This window comes from Dendrobates tinctorius, unplaced genomic scaffold, assembly GCF_039654945.1.
Source record: "Dendrobates tinctorius isolate UK_male_01 unplaced genomic scaffold, ASM3965494v1 ptg000350l, whole genome shotgun sequence".
NCBI lineage: Eukaryota > Metazoa > Chordata > Amphibia > Anura > Dendrobatidae > Dendrobates > Dendrobates tinctorius.
Window position 1 is genome coordinate 387,732 of NW_027362016.1, and position 22,537 is coordinate 410,268.

A 22,537-nucleotide genomic window follows, 5' to 3' on the forward strand; every position below is an offset into this window, starting at 1 on the left:
GTACATTACAAAGAAAAGCAGTACACAAGCCAGCAATATCTGCTTTTTGGCTGCAGCTTTTTTACGGCCAAGAGGTAAGGATTTGGCTGCAGAAAAGCAACGTGTGCACACAGCCTAGACGGAGAGCAGCAGAGTCACCGCACAGGACCTGGGGAGGGGGAGTAAAGCATAGGTGTTATTCTTTAAAATAAAATACACGAGGGGTTTTTGGAAAACCTCTTATTAGCAGAAATAAATCTGTCTATTCGTAGTACATCATTTCCTAGTGGTAACCTTCTGTAGCCGAGGCCTGTGCTTCTGGGCTGTGGTTACACAGGAAAGCAATGGACACGTCAGCTGTAGCTCCAGGCAGAAGACCTCACACACTGCACTGCAGGCACACTACATATCCCAGCATGCCCTGAGAATCTCTCGCTACAGTCACAGCCCGGCGCAGCACAGCCTGCTTCCTAGTCTTTCTCAGTGATAAAGATAGTATAATAAAACTACATTTCCCGTCATCCCTTCGACCCGGAAGTGACGTTTTGGGGTCAGGTCAGATGACAGCAAAGACTTCGGAAACATGGCGATCTTCAGTGTGTATGTGGTGAATAAGGCCGGTGGCCTCATCTATCAGCTGGACAACCAGAGCCCGCGCTCCGAGACTGAGAAGACTTTCAGTTTTCCTCTGGACCTGGTTCTCAAGGTGCACGACGAGCGGGTGCTGGTGTCATTCGGACAAAGGGACGGAATCAAAGGTGAGAGATGGGAGTGGCCTGTGCCACCGTCTGAGCAGGGAGTGAAGGGAGGAGCAGCACTTAGCAACCAATCATGGTGCTGCTGACATTACAGCCATCACCATGTAAGAATGAGAGCTGCAGTCTGATTGGCTTATCAGAAGAACACAGAATCAGCTGTGTCTATCTCTCTTTCCAGTGGGACACGCCGTACTCTCCATTAATGGGATCGATGTGAATGGGAGATACACCGCGGAAGGGAAGGAAGTTCTGGAGTACCTGGGGACCCCCTCCAACTACCCTCTCTCCATCCGCTTTGGACGACCCCGGCTTACTTCCAATGAGAAACTTATGCTGGCCTCCATGTTCCACTCGTGAGTGATTGATGTGTGTGGTGTGTACCAGCATCTTGTGGTGTGCCGGACATATTGTGAGACAGAGCCCCTCCAGAGGGCCACAGTCTGAGGTACATGATGGCAGTGTGAAAGTGTAGGCTGTGCGCCACTTCCAGGACCCTGACCTCTCTCCATTGTGGTCACTGGAGCGCATTTATGTGGCCACGTTACCAACTGGTGGGGCGCACGGGGGGCTCTGCCGATATACCAGAGATGGCCTCTCTGTGCTCTTAGCGTTCGGCTTCCGTCTGTGCGCCACTTCCAGGACCCTGACCTCTCTCCATTGTGGTCACTGGAGCGCATTTATGTGGCCACGTTACCAACTGGTGGGGCGCACGGGGGCTCTGCCGATATACCAGAGATGGCCTCTCTGTGCTCTTAGCGTTCGGCTTCCGTCTGTGCGCCACTTCCAGGACCCTGACCTCTCTCCATTGTGGTCACTGGAGCGCATTTATGTGGCCACGTTACCAACTGGTGGGGCGCACGGGGGGCTCTGCCGATATACCAGAGATGGCCTCTCTGTGCTCTTAGCGTTCGGCTTCCGTCTGTGCGCCACTTCCAGGACCCTGACCTCTCTCCATTGTGGTCACTGGAGCGCATTTATGTGGCCACGTTACCAACTGGTGGGGCGCACGGGGGGCTCTGCCGATATACCAGAGATGGCCTCTCTGTGCTCTTAGCGTTCGGCTTCCGTCTGTGCGCCACTTCCAGGACCCTGACCTCTCTCCATTGTGGTCACTGGAGCGCATTTATGTGGCCACGTTACCAACTGGTGGGACGCACGGGGGGCTCTGCCGATATACCAGAGATGGCCACTCTGTGCTCTTAGCGTTCGGCTTCCGTCTGTGCGCCACTTCCAGGACCCTGACCTCTCTCCATTGTGGTCACTGGAGCGCATTTATGTGGCCACGTTACCAACTGGTGGGGCGCACGGGGGGCTCTGCCGATATACCAGAGATGGCCTCTCTGTGCTCTTAGCGTTCGGCTTCCGTCTGTGCGCCACTTCCAGGACCCTGACCTCTCTCCATTGTGGTCACTGGAGCGCATTTATGTGGCCACGTTACCAACTGGTGGGGCGCACGGGGGGCTCTGCCGATATACCAGAGATGGCCTCTCTGTGCTCTTAGCGTTCGGCTTCCGTCTGTGCGCCACTTCCAGGACCCTGACCTCTCTCCATTGTGGTCACTGGAGCGCATTTATGTGGCCACGTTACCAACTGGTGGGGCGCACGGGGGGCTCTGCCGATATACCAGAGATGGCCTCTCTGTGCTCTTAGCGTTCGGCTTCCGTCTGTGCGCCACTTCCAGGACCCTGACCTCTCTCCATTGTGGTCACTGGAGCGCATTTATGTGGCCACGTTACCAACTGGTGGGACGCACGGGGGGCTCTGCCGATATACCAGAGATGGCCTCTCTGTGCTCTTAGCGTTCGGCTTCCGTCTGTGCGCCACTTCCAGGACCCTGACCTCTCTCCATTGTGGTCACTGGAGCGCATTTATGTGGCCACGTTACCAACTGGTGGGGCGCACGGGGGGCTCTGCCGATATACCAGAGATGGCCACTCTGTGCTCTTAGCGTTCGGCTTCCGTCTGTGCGCCACTTCCAGGACCCTGACCTCTCTCCATTGTGGTCACTGGAGCGCATTTATGTGGCCACGTTACCAACTGGTGGGACGCACGGGGGGCTCTGCCGATATACCAGAGATGGCCACTCTGTGCTCTTAGCGTTCGGCTTCCGTCTGTGCGCCACTTCCAGGACCCTGACCTCTCTCCATTGTGGTCACTGGAGCGCATTTATGTGGCCACGTTACCAACTGGTGGGACGCACGGGGGGCTCTGCCGATATACCAGAGATGGCCACTCTGTGCTCTTAGCGTTCGGCTTCCGTCTGTGCGCCACTTCCAGGACCCTGACCTCTCTCCATTGTGGTCACTGGAGCGCATTTATGTGGCCACGTTACCAACTGGTGGGACGCACGGGGGGCTCTGCCGATATACCAGAGATGGCCACTCTGTGCTCTTAGCGTTCGGCTTCCGTCTGTGCGCCACTTCCAGGACCCTGACCTCTCTCCATTGTGGTCACTGGAGCGCATTTATGTGGCCACGTTACCAACTGGTGGGACGCACGGGGGGCTCTGCCGATATACCAGAGATGGCCACTCTGTGCTCTTAGCGTTCGGCTTCCGTCTGTGCGCCACTTCCAGGACCCTGACCTCTCTCCATTGTGGTCACTGGAGCGCATTTATGTGGCCACGTTACCAACTGGTGGGACGCACGGGGGGCTCTGCCGATATACCAGAGATGGCCACTCTGTGCTCTTAGCGTTCGGCTTCCGTCTGTGCGCCACTTCCAGGACCCTGACCTCTCTCCATTGTGGTCACTGGAGCGCATTTATGTGGCCACGTTACCAACTGGTGGGGCGCACGGGGGGCTCTGCCGATATACCAGAGATGGCCACTCTGTGCTCTTAGCGTTCGGCTTCCGTCTGTGCGCCACTTCCAGGACCCTGACCTCTCTCCATTGTGGTCACTGGAGCGCATTTATGTGGCCACGTTACCAACTGGTGGGGCGCACGGGGGGCTCTGCCGATATACCAGAGATGGCCACTCTGTGCTCTTAGCGTTCGGCTTCCGTCTGTGCGCCACTTCTCAAAATACATTGATGCGGCCACATATTCTTTGAGGTGACATAGACTTTGCAGGCTGATATTCTGACAGAAAACCGAAGAAAAAACTGGAAGCTTTTTACCAGAAAATTAATCCAAAATTTATTTAAATCAATATATGCAACAATGTAGAAAAGGGACAACCTATACCATGAATTTTTTGCGGCTTTTTTTTGTATATGTAGACAAAGTATATTCATTGCACAAAAATACATAGGCCCAAGTAATAAAGACAATAATTTTAAGGTGCAAAAAAATGCTTCCTGATCATATGCTTCGCACATACACTGCACCAAATCTGCTGCTGTGTGAAGACATCAGTGACGCAGAGCTGTCTCATTCACACAGCAGAGGCTTTGTCACACAACAGATTACATCAGCGACTGCCATCCCCTGTGCAGATTAGAAGCTGCAGACTCCCATCACTGGCCATCACACAGTCTGTTCTCACTGCTGTCAGCAGCCTGGGACAGTGAGGGAAGGAATTACTGATAGTGAGTTATGTATTGTAATCGTGGAGTGGCCCAGAATACAGGACGATTTTCCCTCCTCACTAGTATCACTTTCCATAGATAACTGTTCAGTGTGTGTCCAGGGGAGGAGCAGCTCTCTGCTCTCTGCACTGAGGCTGCTAGAGGGGGAGGATTCGTTACTGTGTGATGAAGGCTGCTTCATGTGGACGGGGAGGGCCTGTAGCTATGGAGGGTGTGGTTGTTGCTATAGAGGGCATGTCTGGAGTAGAGTAGGAGGTTACGACTAGTTCTCATTTTAATGCCATAACACCCCCCTCCTGGACGTTCTGTTCAGAATATCCAGAAAACCGTGCAAACTAGTGACAGAAAGTAGATTACTTATTGTCATAATTCTGCAGCCCAGATATGTACTGAGATTTTGTGAAAAGCACGGACAACCCCTTTAAATAAATTTTGGATTTTATGGTAAAAAGCTTCCAGTTTTTTCTTTGGTTTTCTATGTGATTTTTTTGCAAGTACCTATTTGATAGGCAAACTATATCTATCTGATTTATGATATTCTGACAGTGCCATGTCCTGCCTCCCAGTTACACTAGTGTCCCCCATGTTCTTACACAGGTCCATGTATGTGGGAGTACTCAGTTGTATGGATGAGTGGTGGGGGGAGCTTACTCGTCTCCGGTGTCTACGGCACTACGACATGTCCGTGCCCCGGAGTCCAGTATGTGATTCCGGTGATCTGTAAGTTACTGCTTTATCTTCCGCCTACAGGCTGTTCGCCATCGGATCCCAACTCTCCCCAGAACCGGGAAGTTCCGGAATAGAAATTCTGGAGACCGACACCTTCAAGCTGCACTGCTTCCAGACCCTGACTGGTGAGTGAGACATCACTGCACGTCTCTACTGGAAGGACTGGAAATAGCATTTTATATTCCAAACATTACTCAGGATTTGACATTGATTGTTCTGTCCTCAGGACCGGCTCTCGGCACCCTCAAATCAGCCGCGTAGGCACACCCCGCTGCATTGTAGTGCCAATGCTGCAGCTTTGTGCCATACAGGCACCCATCTAATATTTCTAGCCTTCCCCGAGGATTGTACAACCTTTATAACCCTTCTTTTCAGTAAGACCAGATATGTTAGGTATTCACTAAACATCGCTCTGCTTTTCTTCTACTTCTGTAGTGATATCCTGCCTGGTTTTTATTTTTCCGAGATTTTGAAATTTGGGTTTCAGGAAAAGGGGGGGATTTGAACTTTTCATAGATCTGTGGATTTATATAGATGTATAAAATGTATTTTTACCATTTTTCCAGTAGTCTCCCTAGAAAACTTGATCCTTTAGTCACTCGTCACTAGGAGCAATGATGGCATGGAGAAAACCTCATCCAGCAATGTGTGAGCCTTACACATCACTTCAGCTTTTATCTCCCTACTCCCACAAGTCTTCAGAAACCAGCACACCTCAGTAATAGTTACTGCAGTATCCCCCTTCCTCAGTCATCAGAGTACCCCCTCTCATTTCCCAGAAGTCACAGTAGCCCCCCAATCCAATAGTTATGGACTTCCTCAATTTTCCAGGGCTCCTCAGTCTTAGTGTTGAGAACAAGGTGTCCTCTTCACCCCAATCCTTACCCCCTGAATGTTCCCATAATGCTTCCCTTTCACAATGCATGAACTGCAGTTGAAATGTTAGGAGTGCAGCTCCATGTATCAAACACTAGGTGGAAGCACTGACAGCTGATTGCCGAAAGAGATGGGAACAAATCCCGGGTACCAGTGATCATCTTTCTATCCTCCATGATGACTGTCTTATGTCATTTCTTCTGAAATGCAATTTGTCATGGTCACAAACTTATTTATACAGTCCAGGACCCCGCCATTTACCCCCGTCTCTGAACAAATACATTTTCATGTTTTTTTCGTACATGTGAATTAAAAAGCTGTACTTTTTTTTTTTTTTTTTTTATATTCCAGTACTTTATGCATCTCTTTTCATGATACACGGGGCCTAATTTTGTTGTTTTGTTATTCACATTCTCTTTTATTTTTTCCTAAAACGATCGATATCCATAAGAAACTAAAGGAAATACGTGGATGTTTTTCACTTTTCTTGTTTTTCTTTATAACCACAAAAATACTTTTTAAATGTTGTTCTCCTTTCCATAATAATTCTTCTTAGGTAATTTTTGTTCTTTTTTTTTTTTTTTTTTTTATTACAGCAGGGCAGAGCTGGTAACATCAACATGGTTGCAACATTTTTTTTTTTTTTTCCTACTTTTTTTATTTTTTAAATCTAGTTTTCCCTGTAGCCAGATCTGGTATAGTAGCCCCTCGTTACAGTAGAAATTGAGCTTCTTGGCTGCATAGCAGAGCTCAGTGGGTTTCCTAGGACCCAGCAGCTCCTGCTCCCTCTCTACACCAAGGGATCACATTAGCACTTCCCATTATTGTGTATACAGTGATCAGTAGGGCAAAGACGATACTAAACCCCCTCTGCTTTCTCTATGGGGAGTTCGGCTGTGTCTGACAGCCGGGTCCAGGTCCTGAAGCTGCATAATCACGTGTAGCTGCTCTTCTATGCAGTAAACTTGGAGAAGGTCACTGCAGAGCAAAATATGGGCCGCACAAGCGATTACGTTTTATGGGTGGTCCAGAAGTAGTTAACAATGACTGGTGGCTCTGTGACTCAGGTGACAGTTGTAAGGGATCACACTGGGGTGGATGTTTGTTATCCAGCATTATCAAATGTGTCCATTATCTTGCGGCTTTAAGGAAGATGAAAAGCTATTGGAGACTAGTTTTTCACACTTTCATTGCGTGATATCCGTGTGCAGATGTGATTACGGCCGCACTGTATATTGCTATATATAATATATTTTAGAGACACACAAAGGAAAACTAAGCATTTGATACACGGCTGATATTGCACATTTTCCCACCTACAAAGAATGGAGAGGTCTGTAATAATTATCATAGGTACACTCCAACTGTGAGAGACAGAATCTAAAAATAAAAAAAATCCAGAAAATCACATTGTGTGATTTTTAAATAATTATTTGCATTTTATTGCATGAAATAAGTATTTGATACAATAGAAAAACAGAACTTAATATTTGGTACAGAAACCTTTGTTTGCAATTAGAGGTCAGACGTTTCCTGTAGTTCTTGACCAGGTTTGCACACACAGCAGCAGGGATTTTGGCCCCCTCCTCCATACAGATCTTCTCCAGATCTTTCAGATTTCAGCTCCCTACAAAGATATATTCTATTGGGTTCAGATCTGGAGACTGGCTAGGCCACTCCAGAACCTTGAAATTCTTCTTACGGAGCCACTCCTTGGTTGCCCTGGCTATGTGTTTTGGGTTATTGTCATGCTTGGAAACCCAGCCACAATTCATCTTCAATGCTCTTACTGAGGAGTGCCCCAAAGTACGGTTTTTCCCGCACCATGCTTCACGTTTGGGACGGTGTTCTTAGGGTCGTACTCATCCTTCTTCCTCCAAACACAGTGAGTGGAGCTGATACCAAAAAGTTCTATTTGGATTCATCTGAATCAATGCTTCAATCATCAGATTCATCATCAGGATTCATCAGAATCAATGTTTGTTTCCACTCTAACCCCTATAATCCTTCACTTTCTGATAACCCCACTAATCCCTACACCTAGTAAGGAACTGTTCATCTCTTCTTCAATCCTTCCAATCCATCTCGCCTCTTCCTCAGATCTGTTCCTCAACATACAATCCTCTGTCTCCAAACACAGATAGCCCCCTCAATCATGCCCTCTCCTGCTCCCACCTGCTAACACTCTCTCTGCTCCTCCTCACTGCCGGCGATATCTCTCCAAATCCTTTTCCTCCTCACCACATTCCCACAGTCATTTCTACCTCCCATCCCCACCCAATCACAACTTTCCGTAACCACTCCGACCTTATACACATTCGCCCAGCCCCAGCTTCCCCAGTCCCACTAACAGGAGCTCTGTGGAACGCTCGCTCTGTCTGCAACAAACTTTCTTTCATCCATGATCTTTTTATTACTAACAAACTTTCCTTCCTCGCCATCACCGAAACCTGGCTCACCTCCTCTGACATAGCCTCTCCTGCTGCACTCTCATAAGGTGAATTCCACCTTTCCCACACCCCCCGCCTCAGCTGCAAGCATGGTGGAGGAGTTGGTTTTCTCCTATCAGATAACTGCTCCTTCACCCCAATCCCACTGCCGCCTCTGTTACCCGCCCTTCCTTCGAGGTGCACTCTGTGCGCATCTACTCCCCCTCCACTCCCCCTCCAACCTCCAACTAGCTGTCATATACCGCCCTCCAGGGTCAGCCACCACCTTCTTTGACCACTTCACCACCTGGCGGCTACTCCATTTCCTTTCTACTGATTCCACTATTATCTTGGGCGACTTCAACATCCCCATTGACACTTCCCTCTCAGCTGCCACTAAACTTCTATCTCTCACTTCCTCCTTCGGCCTCACTCAATGGTCTTCTGCAGCCACTCACAAAGATGGCCACACACTAGACCTCATCTTCACCCGCCTCTGCTCCCTATCTAGCCTCTCACCTCTTCCTCTCTGACAACAACCTACTTACATTCTCTTCCCTCTCCTCCTCAGGTCCACAATCCCCACCTCAAAAACTCGCACACCCTCGCAGAAATCTTCAACACCTCGATCTACACTCACTGTCTGAATCCCTCCTCCCTCTTACAGACATAAGTTCCCTACACAATGCGGCTGCCGCTCTATATAACACCACAATAGCTGTAGCTTTGGAATCAGTTGCCCCTCTCAAACATACCAAAACTCGCAAAATCAACAGACAGCCCTGGCACACCAGTCTGACCAAAGAACTGAGGCGGGCTTCCAGGGCTGCTGAGCGGATATGGAAAAAATCCCACTCCAATGAGGACTTCACATTTAAACAGTCCCTCACTACTTTCAAGGCCACACTCGCTGCAGCAAAACAAACCTACTTCTCATCTCTCATATCCTCCCTGTCTCACAACCCTAAACAGTTATTCAACACCTTCAATTCTCTCCTCTGCCCCCCAGCACCTCCTCCCTCTCCACTCATCTCAGCTGAAGACTTTGCCTCATTTTTCAAGGAGAAGATTGATAACATCAGAGACAGTTTTGGTCAACAACCCCCAGTGCCCTTCCCCCTACATGCCCTGCCCTCCTCCCCCAAAACCAACTTCTCCACCATTACAGAAGATCGACTCTCCACTCTACTCTCAAGATCACATCTCACTACCTGTGCACTTGACCCGATACCATCCCACTTCATCTCAAACCTCACCACAGTCTTCATCACAACCCTAACCCATCTCTTCAACCTATCACTAACAACTGGTGTTTTCCCCTCAAGCTTTAAACATGCCTCAATCACACCTATCCTCAAAAAGCCCTCTTTTGACCCATCCTCTGTATCTAGCTATCGCCCTATATCACTTCTCCCCTATGCCTCAAAACTACTGGAACAACACGTCCATCTTGAACTATCCTCCCACCTCTCTTCTTGCTCCCTCCTTGACCGCTTGCAATCCGGCTTCCGGCAACACCACTCTACTGAAACTGCTTCTAACTAAGGTCACCAATGACCTACTAGCCGCCAAGGCCAAGCGACACTACTCTGTCCTCCTCCTCCTGGACCTGTCCTCTGCCTTTGACACAGTGGACCATTCCCTATTACTATAGACCCTCTCATCTCTTGGTATCACAGACTTGGCCCTATCTTGGATTGCGTCATACCTAGCAGACCGGACATTCAGTGTCTCCCATTCGCACACCACCTCCTCATCGCGCCCCCTATCCGTCGGAGTCCCGCAAAATTCAGTCCTATGGCCCCTGCTCTTCTCCGTTTACACCTTCGGCCTCGGCCAGCTCATAGAATCTCATGGCTTTCAGTATCATCTCTATGCTGATGACACACAGATCTACATCTCTGGACCAGATATCACCTCCCTACTAAACAGAATCCCTCAATGTCTGTCTGCTATTTCATCCTTCTTCTCCGCTAGGTTTCTAAAACTTAATATGGACAAAACAGAATTAACCATCTTTCGCCCATCTCACGTGACCCCCCCCCCCCCCCAACAGACCTATCCATTAAAGTAAATGGCTGTCCACTCTCTCCAGTCCCACAAGCTCGCTGCCTCGGGGTTATCCTTGACACTGATCTCTCCTTCAAACCACATATCCAAGCCCTTTCCGCTTCCTGTCGACTTCAACTCAAAAGTATTTCACGGATCCGTACATTCCTCAACCAAGAATCTGCGAAAACCCTAGTCCATGCCCTCATCTCCCGCCTTGACTACTGCAATCTCCTGCTCTGTGGCCTCCCCTCTAACACTCTCGCACCCCTCCAATCTGTTCTAAACTCTGCTGCCCGACTAATCCACCTGTCCCCCCACTATTCCCCGGCCTCTCCCCTCTGTCAATCCCTGCACTGGCTCCCCATTACCCAAAGACTCCAGTTCAAAACCCTAACCATGACATACAAAGCCATCCACAACCTGAGTCCTCCGTACATCTGTGACCTAATCTCCCGGTACTTCATGAAACCTCCGATCCTCGCAAGATCTCCTTCTGTACTCCCCTCTTATCTCCTCTTCCCACAATCGCAAACAAGATTTCTCCCGCGCATCCCCTCTACTCTGGAACTCTCTACCACAAAATATCAGGCTCTCGCCTACCATAGAAAACTTCAAAAAGAACTTGAAGACCTACCTCTTCTGACAAGCCTACAACTTGCAGTAACCACTGATCCACCAAACCGCTGCACGACCAGCTCTACCCTCGCCTACTGTATGCTCACCCATCCCGTTGTAGATTGTGAGCCCTCGCGGGCAAGGTCCTCTCTCATCCTGTACCAGTCGTGACTTGTATTGTTTAAGATTACTGTACTTGTATGTATTATGTATACCCCTCCTCACATGTAAAGCGCCATGGAATAAATGGCGCTATAATAATAATCTGACTTCATGACCTTCACCCATACCACCTCTGGATCTTCCAAATGATCACTGGCGAACTTCAAATGGGCCTGGACATGTGCTGCTGTGAGAAGAGGGATCTTACTTGCCCTACAGGATTTTAAACCATGATGGTGTAGTGTGTTACTAATGGTAATGTTTGAGACTGTGGTCCCAGCTCTCTTTAGGTCATTGATCAGGACCTCCCCTGAAGTTCTCGGCTGATTTCTGAACGTTCTAAGAATCATCCTTACCCCACATGATGAGATCTTACATGGAGCCACAGACTGAGGAAGATTGACAGTCATCTTGTGTTTCTTCCATTTTCTAATAATTGTGCCACCAGTTGTTGCCTTCTTACCAAGCTGCTTGCCTATTGTTCTGCAGCCTATCCCAGCCTTGTGCAGGTGTACAATTTTGTCCCTGGTGTCCTTAGACAGCTCTTTGGTGTTGGCCATGGTGGAGAGGTTGGAGTGTGATTTTGTGTGGACAGGTGTTTTTTATACAGGTAACAAACACAAACAGGTGTAATTGCTACAGGTAATGAGTGTAGAGTAGGAGGGCTTCTTATAGAAAAACTAACAGGTCTGTGAGAGCCAGAATTCTTGCTGGTTGGTAGGTGATCAGATGCTTGTATTATGCAATCTAATTATTTAAAAATCATACAATGTGATTTTCTGGTTTTTATTTTTACACTAGCTGAAGAGCCCGGCGCTGCCCGGGCATAGTAACTAACTGTGGTTAGTTATAGAAAATTATAATTATCCTCTATCCTATAGTCCCATGCCCATATACCCATCATACATATCCACGATCCCATAGGCCCGTGCCCATATATCCATCATACATATCCTCCATCCCATAGTCGAGTGCCCATATACCCATCATACATCCTCCATCCCATAGTCCCATGCCCATATACCCGTCATACATATCCTCCATCCCATAGTCGAGTGCCCATATACCCATCACACATCCTTCATCTCATAGTCCCATGCCCATATACCCATCATACATATCCGCCATCCCATAGTCCCGTGCCCATATACCCGTCATACATATCCTCCATCCCATAGTCCAGTACCCATATACCCATCACACATCCTCCATCCCATCGTCAACCATTGACATCATAATGAGCGGCGGGGCTTGCAACTATGATGACATCACCGTCGCCATGGCAACCATTATGACATCATAATGAGGGGCGGGGCTTGATGCACACACACTTTTTCCCCATTACATGTATGTAGATAGGGGCAAAATTGTTTGGTGAATTGGAACGTGCGGGGTTAAAATTTTGCCTCACAACATAGCCTAGGACGCTCTCGGGGTCCAGACGTGTGACTGTGCCAAATTTTGTGACTGTAGCTGCGATGGTGCGGATGCCAATCCCGGACATACACATACATACATACATACATACATACATATACTTGAGCTTTATATATTAGATTCTGTCTCACAGTAGAAGTGTACGTACAGTAAAAATTACAGACCTTTCCATTTTTTGTAGATGGGGAAAGTTGCAAAATCGGCAGTGTATCAAATACTTATTTTCCCCACTGTATATATACTGCTTCCTGTTGCTGAAAATCATTATCTGCTCTTTCTTTGAAGGTATAAAGTTCATGGTGCTTTCAGACCCACGACAGGCTGGCATAGATTCATTGCTCCGCAAGATTTATGAACTGTATTCTGATTTTGCTCTCAAAAACCCATTTTACTCTTTGGAGATGCCAATTAGGTAAAGTAAACAATGGAAAATGTATTAAACCCCTTACTATGTCATCTATGGGGCACCCATGTGCACCAGAACAGGGCTGCCGTTACTGGACGGTGTAGCTCAGAGAGCCTCAGTGAACCACTGTCCGTATGTCGTAGTAGATCATATTAACAAACGTCAACTAACTTTTAACCCCTTTGCGCACCCTGCCACACACGTACATCCCAGTCGGTGCGAGTATATGGAGTATGCTCAGGAGCTGTGCCCACTTTATACAGGGCGGCTACAGACTGTAATACACAGCCGTCATCTGCCTCTAACAACGATAAGTGCCAGCCACGATTGCTGTTGTTTTAATTATTCTATTTTTCAATCTGTGATAGTGGCATTTAAATGGTGCAATTGTCGGTGCTCGTGCTCATCAGTGTCAACGATTGCTGTATATGGTATAAGCTAGCCAACGATTGCTGAATATACTGTAGTATAAGCTAGCCAACGATTGCTGAATATACTGTAGTATAAGCTAGCCAATGGTTGCTGAATATAGTATAAGCTAGCCAACGATTGCAGTATATAGTATAAGCTAGCCAACGATTGCAGTATAAGCTAGCCAACGATTGCTGAATATACTGTAGTATAAGCTAGCCAATGATTGCTGAATATAGTATAAGCTAGCCAACGATTACAGTATATAGTATAAGCTAGCCAACGATTGCAGTATATTGTATAAGCTAGCCAGCGATTGCTGAATATACTGTAGTATAAGCTAGCCAACGATTGCAGTATATAGTATGCTAGCCAACGATTGCAGTATATAGTATGCTAGCCAACGATTGCTGCATATAGTATAAGCTAGCCAACGATTGCTGCATATAGTATAAGCTAGCCAACGATTGCTGCATATAGTATAAGCTAGCCAACGATTGCTGCATATAGTACAAGCTAGCCAACGATTGCTGCATATAGTACAAGCTAGCCAACGATTGCTGCATATAGTATAAGCTAGCCAACGATTGCTGCATATAGTATAAGCTAGCCAACGATTGCTGCATCTAGTATAAGCTAGCCAACGATTGCTGCATCTAGTATAAGCTAACCAACGATTGCTGCATATAGTATAAGCTAGCTAATGATTGCTGCATATAGTATAAGCTAGCCAACGATTGCTGCATATAGTATAAGCTAGCTAATGATTGCTGCATATAGTATAAGCTAGTCAATGATTGCTGCATATAGTATAAGCTAGCCAACGATTGCTGCATATAGTATAAGCTAGCTAATGATTGCTGCATATAGTATAAGCTAGCCAATGATTGCTGCATATAGTATAAGCTAGCTAATGATTGCTGCATATAGTATAAGCTAGCCAACGATTGCTGCATATAGTATAAGCTAGCAAACGATTGCTGCATCTAGTATAAGCTAGCCAACGATTGCTGCATCTAGTATAAGCTAGCCAACGATTGCTGCATCTAGTATAAGCTAGCCAACGATTGCTGCATCTAGTATAAGCTAGCCAACGATTGCTGCATCTAGTATAAGCTAGCCAACGATTGCTGCATATAGTATAAACTAGCTAATGATTGCTGCATATAGTATAAGCTAGCCAACGATTGCTGCATATAGTATAAGCTAGCTAATGATTGCTGCATATAGTATAAGCTAGCCAACGATTGCTGCATATAGTATAAGCTAGCTAATGATTGCTGCATATAGTATAAGCTAGCTAATGATTGCTGCATATAGTATAAGCTAGTCAATGATTGCTGCATATAGTATAAGCTAGCCAACGATTGCTGCATATAGTATAAGCTAGCTAATGATTGCTGCATATAGTATAAGCTAGCTAATGATGGCTAGCTTATACTATATGCAGCAATCGTTGGCTAGCTTATACTATATGCAGCAATCATTAGCTAGCTTATACTATATGCAGCAATCGTTGGCTAGCTTATACTATATGCAGCAATCATTAGCTAGCTTATACTATATGCAGCAATCATTAGCTAGCTTATACTATATGCAGCAATCGTTGGCTAGCTTATACTATATGCAGCAAACGATTGCTGCATATAGTATAAGCTAGCTAATGATTGCTGCATATAGTATAAGCTAGTCAATGATTGCTGCATATAGTATAAGCTAGCCAACGATTGCTGCATATAGTATAAGCTAGCCAACGATTGCTGCATATAGTATAAGCTAGCCAACGATTGCTGCATATAGTATAAGCTAGCTAATGATTGCTGCATATAGTATAAGCTAGCCAACGATTGCTGCATATAGTATAAGCTAGCTAATGATTGCTGCATATAGTATAAGCTAGCCAACGATTGCTGCATATAGTATAAGCTAGCTAATGATTGCTGCATATAGTATAAGCTAGCCAACGATTGCTGCATATAGTATAAGCTAGCTAATGATTGCTGCATATAGTATAAGCTAGCCAACGATTGCTGCATATAGTATAAGCTAGCCAACAATTGCAGTATATAGTATAAGCTAATCAACGATTGCTGAATATAGTATAAGCTAGCCAACGATTGCTGCATATAGTATAAGCTAGCCAACGATTGCAGCTGACAGTCCTCTAAGGGAGCTAAAAAATAGAAATAAAAAAAGTATAAAAGTTTAACCCCTTCCTGACATTGGACGTACTACGTGGACGGAATAGTACGTCATACACGATCAGCTGCGCTCACGGGGGGGAGCGCGGCTGATTGCGGCCGGGTGTCAGTGCCGGGTGTCAGCTGTGAGAATCAGCTAAGTGCCAGGAGCGGTCACGGACCGTTCCCGTCACTTTTACCCCCGAAACACTGCAATCAAACATGATCGCAGCATTCTGGGAGTAGGCAGAGGGGCTGTCAGCAGTGACAGCTCTTTGCTTTTGGATCGGAGACCCAGCGGCATGACGCGGGTCCCGATCGCTCCCATGGTAACCCGATGTCGTCATGATGACATCCGGGTTACCAGAGCGCAGAGACTTGCAATTGAAAGGTCTCATTTCAAAATTCAATTGGTCCTGCAAAAAAAGCCTTGATACTGCTGTGTCAAAGGAAATATATAAAAAAAATACCTCTTGGAAGAAGGGTTCCTCCCCTTCTTGCAAGAGCTATAATTTTTTTTTATATTTCCTTTGACACAGCAGTATCAAGGCTTTTTTTGCAAGACCAGTGCAGAGGAAAAGTGCAAAACTGGAAAATTAATTGGTCCTGAAGAGGTTAAAATGAGCCTGACAGCTGAAACGTGCTGCGACAATCACAGGCAGCAGGTATCAGGCACTGGTCTGTCCTTTCAGGCAAGTATGTTTTACCCTGAGATGATGGCTGGGGGACCATGTCGTTCAAGGACTAGCCCAAAAGGCTGGTCCCTGGCAGGTTCTCACCACCCCTTTCCACTTGATTGACAGGTCTCTCCCTATACACACTGTAGAAATCTGTCACTGAAGAGGAACATAGAGGAGTTGACTAGTTATTCGAACATTATGGTCCCTGAATGGCTTTTAAATATATGATTTCTCCGAAACTCCACAGCATTTCTTACCAGAACATACCTGCCTGAAATGGAACAGGACTCGAGTCATGCTGCCCATTATCCAGACCGCATGAATCGGCTTCAGGTTCCCAATAAAAGGGGGTATTATCAAGTTATTTAGTTACTCCCTATCTATGGGATATTTTGGGATGAGAAAACTTCCTAAGCCTTGGGGATTTGACTGCTTGGGCCCGCACCAATCCTGAGAACCGGATTTCTGAAGAGCCCGTTGTGAAAAAAGTGGTGTTCGATCCTGTGCACTGCCGCTATATTTGTTCTAAATTCGACCACTAGAGATATCCGAGCGCTGCATTCAGCCGATCCTCTGCACTCCCATAAAAATGAATGAAGCAGCAGAGCGCATGATCGCGCACCGCTCCTTTCACATGCTCAGTCGTGTCTCTCGGATGGGTGTGTGTCTGTGATCGAACCCCTAACAATCAGGAAGTTATCCCCTATCCCACAATTCCTTACTTGAGAATATCCCTTGAAGCATTTTCCATTCATATAGGGGTAGGGAAAACTGAAAACCCGTCTCTGCATGTTGTACGATTTCTGACAAACATGCGTATTTGAGAAAACGTCCTGATACATGATCAATACTTCAGTCTTTTCTAAATTTGTTTCTTTTAGGTGTGAACTCTTTGACCAGAACTTGAAGTCTGCCCTGGAAGTAGCAGAAAAAGCTGGAACGTACGGACCAAGTTCTTAGCATCCAAAATCAAATCTCTCGTGTACAATAAGCGGGGAAAAGGAACGCCTTTTGTGGGAATCTTAATGGCAGCTTGTCTGCGGTGCCCCCTTCAGGAGTTGTACCTTGTACTATCTATGCTTGTATATACTGTAAAATTGGTAACTTATGACTACAGGTTCAATAAGTAAATGTTACAGAGGGTCCTTCTGTGTGTAAGACGATCTGCCAGTAGAGAACTGGGCATTTTGGATGTCTGAAAATGGTGCAATCTGCAGGTGAAATTACAGAATGCACAATATGCCGTGTGTGATCAGCGTTGATGCCAATCAAAATAACATTGAACTTGGAGTTTTGGCTATCTAAGTTGCCAGTTTATGTACTGTTTTGCAGATACCATCTTTCAGGCCATCTGAAATATACTTAACCTGTCAGTAGGCTCAACCCTCCTAAGCCGTGTATATGGGCATGTAGGTCATAGGAAGTTGAATAAAATGATTCAGTGATATCTGCAATACAATGTCTTAATCTAGAGAAATCCACATATTTCTTGTATATAAATGAGCTGTTAAGATCTTTGTCCTGCCCATAGATCTTATTTTAAGTTAAAAGAAGTGTTAGCAGCGTGAGACATTTAATGACTGACAGTCTTCTCTCCTCATCTCCCAGCAGAGCTGTTCTTGGTTACAATTAACACAGTACAGCAGCACTTTGTTGTCTCTTTACAAACACATTTTCTGCAGCAGTTATCCTCTCCTAGTGCTGTCAGCGGGGCTGTATCTGATTATAATCCACACAGTACAGCAAGGGTGAACCTTGTCTCATTACAAACATATTTGCATCTCTCTTCTCACTGTTCTCATAGCTCTGCTGTACTGGCTTCCTCCAGCACTTGCTGCTTGTAAGATGGAAACAAGCACTGTGACAGGACAACTGCAGATGTGATTGTTTTGAGACAAAGATCAACTCTGCTGTACTGCGCTAGCTCTGATCTCACTGGAGAGCTGTGTGTGATTATGAGAACAAAGTGTCAACCATTACATGTCTCACTCTTGTAACGCGCCCTATCATTTACAATAACCTCTAGGAGCAGGGTCTCATGCAGATCAATGTCCGGCCACAGTCCTGAACAGCTCATTTACATATAAGAAAAACATAGAATGTCTGGAATAACACATCAGATCGCAGATATCAAGGTATCATTGTATTCAGCTTCCTATGACCTACATGCTCATATAGACGGCTTAGGTGGGTTGATCCTCCAGATTCCCCGTAACATTCCTAGTAATCCATATTGTGTACATAATAATTCAACTCTTCATTGAACTTAAATGTATAATAAGTAAAAATATTCAGAGGACTCTGGTCTGGCCACGTCATTAGTCTGTGGCTCCCGGACCAGATAGCTTATTAGGACATCAGGTGTATGTCATGCCACAATGATGATGTTGTGTTGGATTTACTAATCAGAAAAGGTGCTGGAAATGAGGCAGGTGGGGGAGGTTTGGTGGCTGTTGACTACTGGCCATGGCTGGTGGACCTGGGGTACTGCAGATCTTTTTGGTCAACTGTAATATTAATGTCACTATTATGAAATAAAGTATGATGTTAATTAGTTTTATTCCTTTTGACTTCATAATGTTTTCACTCACTGAGAAATGCCCAATACTTACCACAGACGTCACTGGAGCTTATTTTCTGAAGCATCACCTGTAACATGGAGAGGAGCCTTTCAGCGCCCATGTTATAGTTTACAATTCATAGATTTGCAATACTATGACCACTAATGTGGATCTAATGGTGCAGAATCCAGGTCGGGATTGAAAACTAAATGCAATTACAGCACTAATTCAAGAGTCAAAGGTGGGTGATGTCTTGGTTACATCTACAGCAGACTTCAGTAATAGTTTTGATGACTTTAGAAACTGGATAAGGAGAACTGCTTGGAAAATAAGTTGGACATTTTTTTTTGCCTACATAATTTTTTTTTCTTTTCACCATTTAGTTAAAAAAAAAAATATCCTATACAATCACTAAAATTGTACTGACCTGGAAAATCATGTTGACAGGTCAAGAACAAAACCCAAAATACAGTTTTGAGGGGTTGTTTTATGAAATTTCATCAATTTTTTGTTTCCACTTTTTAATACTATGAATGGTAAAATGAGTGGTGTGTTTCAAGACTAATAAATTCAAGGCTAATGTTTTTTCCTCTCTTTCTCCCCAAGAGCCGTAATGAGTTGTAGTCTTGAAACACTAAAGAAAGGAATGTCCAGCTCCACGATGTAATGCATACATAAATCCTTTTATTCACTTAGTCACTTCAAAGGTGAGGTTAAAAGGCCAGCATAGAAAAAGAAGGCTTGCGTTTTCTCAACGCGTTTCTGGTGACTTCGCACCCTTAGGGTGTCACCAGAAACGCGAGAGGAAAAAACATTAGCACGAAAAAGTTACACGGTTTCATTTATTTTTCAACTCCCTGTTGAGCAGCTTACAACCACCTACTCCTTGTTTCAGACTGTTTTCTTGTCAACTGGTCCCTTTCAGTAATACATGTGACTTCTCTGTCCAGGATGTTGCTGTCTGTACTAGATCTCATGTATCATTACATCTTCATTCCTGGACTGAGTTATCATTCATGGGTTTTTGCCTTATACACAGCCTGTTTTCTATATATTCCCTGAAAACAAAAATATATTCCCATTCTAATGTGCTCTGTACAACACCGCCCTCCTCCATGCTATTTTTCCCCTTCTCCCATGACAGCACCACCTGCAAGAGGGGATCTGATAATCAGAGACAGGAAACCTACTGAATAAAAGGGACGTACATCACGTCCGCATCAGTTTTCGTTTTTTCCTTCCTTGAGTGAAGGACGGTACTCAAGAAAAAAAGAATGGACTCGCCCAAGCCTGGCTGGTTACTGTGTGATAATGCAGAAATTTATCGGTGGGTCTGGAAGTGCTACCGCTGGACCCCAGCGATTGGGCGGTGTGCAGGCGGAGACCTCTTTTTCTCTAGTCACCTTCCACGACTGCATATGGAGGTTGCCTCTTTGCCCTGATGGGGGACAGGAAACACAGAGGTTAAAAGTGCCTCCCACTCGCCAGTGACTTATAAGTGAAACCATAGCACCGATTTACCTTCTAAATCCCATAAGGTAATGTCATGACCTCCTGGGAAGAGAAGGTGGAAGTGTCTATCGACCAGATATGTAAGGCAGCAACATGGTGGTTTCCTTCCATCTTCTATAAACATTATAGGCTTGATCTGTCTTCCTCAGCTGATCTATCCTTTGGGAGAAAGGTGTTACAAGTGGTGATCCTTCCTTGAAGTGGATTTGTCCAATATAAATCTCTCAGGTGGTGCTGTGTCATGGGAGAAGGGGAAAAACCTTATTTATTTTCTAGAGCCCAAGACAGCACTCATACATCCCCCTTTTATCACTGGTTGGTGTGCACTACTTAGGGTCCCGTTACATTTAGCGATGCACCAGCGATCCCGACACTGATACGAGCTGGTAAGGATCGCTGGTGCATCGCTAAATGGTCGCTAGTGAGCTGCCAAACAGGCAGATCTCACCAACGACGCAGCAGCGATAAGCGATCCAGCGGCGGTTGCTCTTACCTGTCACACGGCAGCGATGACGACTTCCGCCTGCGTCCATGCATCGCTAGTCGGTGCTAGCGGGGCACCAACGAGGAAGAAATGGCCGTTCGAGCAAGATCAGCGATATCCGGTGGGGGGGGGGGGGCGGTCGCAGGTACGTGTCACATGTAGCAAGATCGCTAGCGATATCGCTGTTGCGTCACAAAATCGACGCTTTAGCGATATCGCTATGTGAGAAGGAGGCTTTAGTTTTGGTGTATATTTAGAAGTTGTGTTTGAATGGTGATGGTTGTACATATAACCGGCGGTCCTCTAATCCTCTGAAACCCAACTGATACGGCGACAGCTCATCTCTTCAGAATTTCCCATAGATGATGGGTTGGTTTGCATCGGGAGACACTTGGCCAATAAATCACTTTCATCCTGTTCTTCTACTTCAGAAATGCAACAGATGTGTGTTTTGGATGATTGTCATGTTGAAAAAGTTCACATCTTCCAAGGGCACGGAGTTGATGGTAGCATCTTTTTAAATATTGAGAAGTCTAATATTAAATTCATGATAACATCAAATGAAAAAAGACAAAACAAGGAGAAAAAAATTGAGTTTTTGAAGCTATAAAGGTATTTATGTATCAAATATAGAGGTTAAAACAACCATAAAATATGAAGATGACAGGTAGTAGGATAGCAACGAAAACTTTTGCAGCAATAGAATGGTTACACACAGGGAGGAGAGAATGTGATGGACATTATGGTCCTTTTCCGCACACAGTACAATCCATAAACAGTCAAAAATAAATCATAAGTTTGTCCAGTTCTTACCCATTGCACATATAGAAGGGGCTCAGTTATCCCATAAAGAGAGACCCCAATGCGCATTTTACTTATTAGTATTGTAGCTTTTTCAAGGGAAAATAGGATTCCATGCAGGACCTTATGAACCAATGACCCCTGTTATGTGACCAGCGGTAAAACAATCAGATCGGTGGAGTTGAGGCATGCACAAATTGCCACATGCGCCAACCAAAGACTCTCAGCCATATAGAAGTCAAAGCTCATGTCCGGGAGTGAGGCCGAGTAACCATGGCGCCCGGACACGCGTGGGAGGCATCAAGATGCCAGGAAGTGAGTGGAAGCACAGGGTGTTGAAGAGTGCACGCCGATCACATCAGTAAGTTAATGACAGTTAATGTGAACCATGAAATCTTAATTACTGTATATATTAGACCCTGGGCATAAAATGCCTAAGTGCAATAAGGATCAAATATATAATATGACATCTTACTATAATGTTGGCAATATGCTCTATCTGCCAGCATTAAGAAATGGAGGTTTTTTAAGAAAGGGCTATAAAGCATCTTTATTATGAACATATTAAAAACATGTACAGAAACACCCACATATTGTAAGATGGCCAACGAACGAGTCCTTGAGGAGAGATATGTGTCATCGCAGTTAATAGCTGCCGTGATGTGAGCTTGGAAGTATGCTCCAGCACATATAGTGCTGAGTAGAGTTGAGCGAAACGGGTCGAAAAATTTCAAAAGTCGCCGACTTTTGGCAAAGTCGGGTTTCATGAAACGAAACCCGACCCTAGGATGAGGTCGGCCACGAGGTCGGCGACTTAAGCGCCAAAGTCACGTTTCAAAAGTTTGTTTTGCGCTGTTTTTCAGCCAATCAGGATCTACAGACACTGTGGGCAACGTGATGACATAGGCAGGGGTCACCACCATCTTTCAGAAGGG

At 45.7% G+C, this 22,537-nt stretch overlaps 1 protein-coding gene across 1 annotated transcript; it reads left to right on the forward strand.

The window, feature by feature from the left end:
* The first annotated feature begins 499 nt into the window (after positions 1 to 499).
* On the forward strand, positions 500 to 18,804 carry TRAPPC4 (trafficking protein particle complex subunit 4). Its single transcript, XM_073562397.1, has 5 exons — positions 500 to 737; positions 916 to 1,090; positions 5,018 to 5,121; positions 12,853 to 12,979; positions 17,126 to 18,804. Exons 1-5 carry the CDS (start codon positions 563 to 565, stop codon positions 17,202 to 17,204), a joined length of 660 nt encoding a protein of 219 aa, XP_073418498.1. The 5' UTR covers positions 500 to 562; the 3' UTR covers positions 17,205 to 18,804.
* The last annotated feature ends 3,733 nt before the right edge of the window (positions 18,805 to 22,537 follow it).

What these genes read in the sequence shown, in the direction of transcription:
- TRAPPC4 (XM_073562397.1), top strand. Translation starts at nt 563, where the DNA reads ATGGCGATCTTCAGTGTGTATGTGGTGAATAAGGCCGGTGGCCTCATC. An exon ending in CTGGCCTCCATGTTCCACTC is followed by an intron (nt 1,091 to 5,017) that starts GTGAGTGATTGA and finishes TTCCGCCTACAG; the next exon opens with GCTGTTCGCCATCGGATCCC. An exon ending in CTGCTTCCAGACCCTGACTG is followed by an intron (nt 5,122 to 12,852) that starts GTGAGTGAGACA and finishes CTTTCTTTGAAG; the next exon opens with GTATAAAGTTCATGGTGCTT.